Source organism: Arvicola amphibius, chromosome 4, assembly GCF_903992535.2.
Source record: "Arvicola amphibius chromosome 4, mArvAmp1.2, whole genome shotgun sequence".
NCBI lineage: Eukaryota > Metazoa > Chordata > Mammalia > Rodentia > Cricetidae > Arvicola > Arvicola amphibius.
The window spans coordinates 47695778-47701777 of NC_052050.1; the positions used below are offsets into that span (position 1 = coordinate 47695778).

The 6000-nt window shown below is 48.8% G+C and overlaps 1 protein-coding gene across 2 annotated transcripts in view; it reads right to left on the minus strand.

Annotated features, from left to right (window-relative positions):
• The window catches only part of Trpv3 (transient receptor potential cation channel subfamily V member 3), a 29566-nt gene extending 24160 nt beyond the window's left edge, over positions 1-5406 (minus strand). For both annotated transcript variants that reach the window (XM_038327808.1, XM_038327807.1), the window contains exon 1: positions 5288-5406. In XM_038327808.1, coding sequence (XP_038183736.1) covers positions 5288-5406 — 119 coding nt within the window. The remainder of the gene's footprint in view (positions 1-5287) is intronic.
• Positions 5407-6000: the final 594 nt, after the last annotated feature.

Below are 6000 nucleotides of genomic sequence, written 5' to 3' on the forward strand. Positions count from 1 at the left end.
GTCTACAGGCAAGGCATCTGAGGCTAAGGATGAGTAAGCACCTCCCCCCAAGGGCAGACGCGAATTGGCCATAGAACCTGCTTCCCGCTGTCCAGGCTAACGAATGTCACAGCAATGCCCACTGTTCTGCTCAGTTTAGTCCTCTGGCCCTGCTTCCAGCTGAATCCCCTGCAGAAATTGGCTAAAAGGAGGCTACCCAATTGGGGCAGGCAGGAGAATCCTGGTACCTCTCCCCACTTCAGGTACAGACAAGCCTATAAGCTTATAATAAATCCATAAAGGGGGCAGAAGACACACTGATCCTCTCCCTCCTGGCTTCTGACCACCAAAGAGGAGCCTTCTGCCAGGCACAGCAGCTCACACTACAGAGCACTCGGGAGGCTGAGGCAGAAAGATTGTTCAAGGACAGTCTGGCTAAGAACCTGTTGAGGAGAACAGGGGAGAGGAAGAAGAGAGTGTGTGTATGTGTGTCTAGCCTCACCTAAAAGCAAATACTTCAAAACAGAAGGAAAATATCAAAAGAGAGAAGACAAAGGGAGGAGAAAATCTTTGGCTGGGACCCAAAGCTTGGATTCTGGTCAAGCTCTGCCTCTACCTCCAGGTGGGCGCTTTCCATCTTTGGACCAGGAATCCTCAGCTGATGGGATACTGGTTGGGCCAGATCATTCCCAGCCAAGGCAACCCCAAGACCATGCACTTGTGGACTGTCCAGCTGAAGTGGGCGTTGACTGTACCCTGATCTACCACTCTGAAGCTTCCCCACTCCACTATGGCAGCAAGACTCAAAGGTTCCAGGCACATCTCTTAAAGATTTGGCCTCAAGACAGCCTGCTTGAGAACTGTCAGATTTTCTCCAAACAAAAGGAGCCCCAAACCCGCATCCATGGATTTTCTCCAAGAAAGTTTGGTCTGGTTCTCTTTTGAGCCTGCCCTGTTACTGAGGCTGCTTCACTCAACAAATACTTATCAAGTTCCTACAGTGTGCCACGCACTGGTCCTGCAACTATGATACAGGGTGACTCCCTTCTTTTCCAGATCTGCTATTCCAGTGGGTTGATCAAAGCTGTCTCCAAGGCAAGACCAATGCATAGCACAGATAGGCCATTTGGTTCTTTGCCCTGGTCAATACACTGTCATTCAGCTGTAAGTTTCCCAATAGCAAGGACTATAATAACATTATCTTTGATTTTCAAGACTCAACCTTGATTTCCTAAAGGTGATCCTGGTACTCAGAAGAGCCCACTGAATGGATGCTTGAAAGGCTAAGTGACGATTGAGACATATTCAAGTGGAAGGAATAATGGCTGATCATGCAGATGAGTTAATATATGAATAGTGGGTAGATGGCAGAATAATGGAAGAACGGATGGATGCAAGATGCATGGATAAATAATAAGTAGTTAAGTACGTAGATAAGGTAGAGAGCCTGTGGATACAACCAGTACTCAGACAGATCAACACAACCTTAAACTGTCAATGGTAGAGGCTGAATCCTCCCTCTGACTGGCTGTGACCCCAATTGCTGAAAGCTCTCGCCTTTTCCCACCCCACCCCCTTCTCAGTCTCATACACAAAGCTCAAGTGGGGTCTTTTGTGACTCCTCTACCGAGTCCCCTCTTCTCAAGGGCTCCTCAAGAGATCAAGAATGATACAGAAAGCCACATCATGTAAGCATTCAGCACCCAGGTCTAAATCCGAGGGCCTCACAGAAGGGAGAAAGCATCATCTCACTGTGCAGTGATCTGGCTAGGCAGCATCCTCTCTGTCTCACACACTCCCCTCATTGCCTCGCCTGACCCCTCATTCATTCCTCCACTTACTCAAAACTAATCAGTTGCCCAGTGTATGAAACTGAGGGGCTAGGAAGGTGACAATCACCCCTTCCAGAGACCCCATCCTCAGAGATGTCAACCAGGACTAACACATTTGTCCCAGTGACCACATCCAACTCTTCAGGGAGAGGCAGGAGCATGAGAACAATGGAGGCCCTTATGACTGAGGTCAGAAATTAGAGGTTCTGTACGTGATAGCTGGAATATAAACTGGATATTGAAATATGCCTCTGGTTCTAGAAAAGCCCTGGAGTAGAGAGAATGAGAAATGCTTCCTGGGCTAGAAAGGAAGTCTGTCTTAGAAAAGGAAAGCTTTGGATCCAGAGAACAAGATGTGGAGAGAGGAGTAATGACAGCCAGGCTGGGGAAGACCAGACAATTAGGCAATGGCCTAAATCACGAGGCAGGGTCTGACCCATCCCTGGCCTACTTGACACTAGACAGCCACATCCTAGCCACTATCATAAGCACATGGGAGGTCTGGACCACATGACAGCCTGGCTCCTTCCTGCTGTAGATGCTCATTGTTTATTCCTTTGGTCTAGGCCAAAGGGTGCAACCTGGGTGTGGTTAACTTGGGTGCACAGACAGCTGTATATCACTTCTCCACCATTTCTGTCACTTTCAAGAGACAGCACCAAGACCAGGAAGCAGGGCTACACAGGAGCTTGTCTAGCCATCAACTTTTATCCAAGAAATGTCCAAGTGTCCAAACTCCCCAAGGCCAGCTCTCTGACCCTGGATGTTCACTTGCTTAGGGCCCAATAAGGAGGTCAATGTAGCAACTACTGAAGGATTGACATGGCACCTCAGGAAAGCTTCCAGGTCCAAAGAGCTCTCCCCTCTGTGGACCTGTAGACCTCCTGCCTTCAATTCTCCCATGAGCACATAGCCTAATCGTTCATAATGACTGCCATTGTACTCTGTCTTTACAAATAATTTATTCTTTTTCTTTCTTCCGTTTAGGCCCAAGACTCATACTCATTACCGAGGGAAAGTCTCAAACCTTCACACGAGACCCCTCAGAGAGTCTGTGGGACCACCACTTCAGAAGATAAAAGTCACACCTCATATCCTTGCCTGGGCCAGATAGCCTGTAACTAATTTCATGAACAGACACGGGCTTCAAAAAAACGCAGTTCAGATGGGCCTGATGTGAAAGAATCCAGGATTTTCTTGAGAGCCTGTCCACAACCCTACCCCTATGCCCAAACCTCTCCTCAGAGTGAAAAGGAGACCCAGAGAGATGGACCATATTGGCTTAGGTTAACTGTGTCTCTCTCACTTCCTGGATGGGCCCATGAAGATCCAGGCTGCCCCCAGTTGTATGCCACCTGTCTCATCTCCACTTCCTCCTAGCTTTCTCTCTTGAATTCCAGGATAGAAGCTCTGCCTGGGGTCTTCTAGGCACCTCTTAGTTGGTACTTCACACATGACCTCGACTCTCCACTCCTGCCCTTGCTCCCTCGGTAGGCTCTTGACCGAGGTAACCCGCCATCCTTCTGAGTTACCCCACTGGAAGGGTGTATCTTCTGGCTTTTCCTTCTCCTTCTTGCCCCTAGAAGATCCCATGACTAACTCCATTCTCATCCATCCCTTCCTCCTTCCCTGAACACTCAGGTTCAGACCTTATCACTGTCACCTGCTTCCCAACAACTTCCTCCAGGTCTCTCTGCCCTCAGTCCCCCTTATAACACATTGTCCACATGGGTCACCCGGAGAAACATTTCCAAAATTCCTCTCTCCCTGCATCATCCATCAGGAAATCCCCTGTGCCTCCCCCACTCTCCGCAGGATCATCTGTATGCTTTAACAGATCCCCCAAGACCTGGCCCTAACAGGACTTGTCTCTCCTTGGCTCTTCTGCCCTCGTGGCTCTTCAGTTACTAAAATCCTCAGTCCCTGCTCTCAGCCTTCACTCTCAGGACCCTTTCCCATCAACGTCGCCTACCAAAGCCCACTCTAATGTCACCTCCTCTCTGAGATGCTCCAGAGTGTCTGCAGGCTCAGATTGTCCTGCCTCTCCTCAGTCATTCTCTGTCATAGGTTTTTTACTTACTCCAGACACTTTTCACATTCCCCTTTGTGCCCACTCCTAAGAGCGGGTGTTCTTTATCTCTGTGTTAAGGTGTCTATCCCCTAATACACAGGAAACCTCAGTGATTCGGACTTTAACCAACAGGCAGACAAAACCAAGTTCTTCACTGACCCAAGAGGAGGGCTGGGGTGGGGTCAGAGGAGGAAGGAGAAATGAGACATCCTAGACTGTGGACCTGAACTAGCCTCTTGGTATAGCTTGGCCCAATTGAGAGGTACCCAATCAACCAAAGAGATCAGCCGTGGACATTTAGAAGTCTGCTCTCTGTCCCAGCATCCTCAACTTAGAAGTGAGACAGAACCACTCCAGCCCTACCCAGCTCCAGGAGCCCCATACTATGGAAGTCAACACACAGTGTGCACTGATCCCCTTGCTGTGCTAACCACGTTGTCAACATCATGGCAATTAACTGTGTCTTATAAGCTGGTTCATTAGTAGTGTCATCTAATAGAGAGTCAGCTTGACACAACTATAGCCATTTTGATCATAATCTCCATTTTTCCCACTAGATGACCGTGCCATGCATCTAAAGACACATAGTCACTGCAGTAACTGAAGCTGAACATGGGGTTGCACATCCATAACCCCAGCACACAGGTGGAGGATCCTAAGTTCAAGGCTCCTTTGCTATGTATCAAATACCAGACAAGCCTAAGAAACACGGCAAGATCCTCTCTCAAAAGAAAATACTCAGGCAAAAGCATTATGTGCCCAGCTTGTTAATTGACAGTGGCCATGAGAAAAGCTGGGTATATTCTGGTTAGTTACAGCCACCTTTATCCAGCTTAGCCCAAAATATCCACCTCCTTCCTTGCATGCCAGGATTCTCCTGTTTCGCCGCCTCCCAACATACACTTTTTTCTGTAAGTTCCCCATAATTTACATTTTGCACAATACTGAATCCATCTTTCAGTACCTTCTGCCTCCCCAGGTTTTCTCAATGCAGCCTGTTATACAGAGTTGATTCCATGGTAGATTAAAAGCTACTGCTTGTGTAGGTGAGAAGAACATGCCCAGCTGAGGACCCAGACTACTTAGAATGACACCGCCTTTTTACTCCTCGTCTCAAAAGCCGCTTTAGCAACCCTTACACTTCCAAGAGCCTTCCTGATGCTCTTGCTTCCGTTCCCCCTAACTCCTCTAAGGAGAAACTATCCCTGTGCCAGTCATGAAGACATCAGGAAAGGCACCTGAATATGTAGTACTGGTCCCCACCCCCAAGTTACACCCAGTCTGTCATCAGGCCACCCCAGATGACACTCAGAGTCTTAAGTCTATGGGAGACAAGGGATACCTGGAGTGAGTACCTCCAGAGCCCCACACTATACAAAGCTCAGGCCCAAGCCTTCAGCCTTACCTCTTCTTGGTGGGAGTAAGATCTGCTGGCCTCTTCTCTGTCAGCACAACGGAGTTCCCACTGGGTGCAGTGGTTCTTCTGCCCATGAGGGGCACCATCTCCTTGGAGTGGGCATTCATTGCTGGAGCCCAAGGCATATGCTGAGGTTAAGGAGGGCAGGGGGTAGCTTCTAGGGGTTTCAAACTCCCATGGGTACCATCTACCTCTTGCTCGTACCTCTCCAACAGGAAGTTCACTCCCTATCTTTCCAAACTGTCAGCCTTTCTTGGGCACAGGCAAACTGTTCCTGTGGTTTCCATATCCCTTGCTTCTATAGTCAGGGGACCTGCCACAATTTAAGTCACCTCAGATAACTTACTCAGATATGGAAGTAACCCCCAGCCCTTGCCTACATACAGATGAGTGCCCTTTAAAGTTTGCCTCTACCCAAGGCAATCAATAGACATACAGAGCTGAAAAGGCTTTGCTGGGCCAAGAGCAAAGGTAGACAAAGGTGTGCCTCACCCTCCCCCAGCCTCTGGTTTCCCTCCTGAGAAATAGTTGAATGATCCACAATAAACCTGTGCCCCTGACACCAATTGCTCCATCCTTCTTGGGCTAAGCCCATGAGTGTGGGCTATTCTGAACAGCTGGGGCAAGTGGGGGTCAGGACAGTCTGGACTCGGGCTCCAGCAGCTATAATTAGCTCCTGAGTCAGACTATTCGCCTTGCAT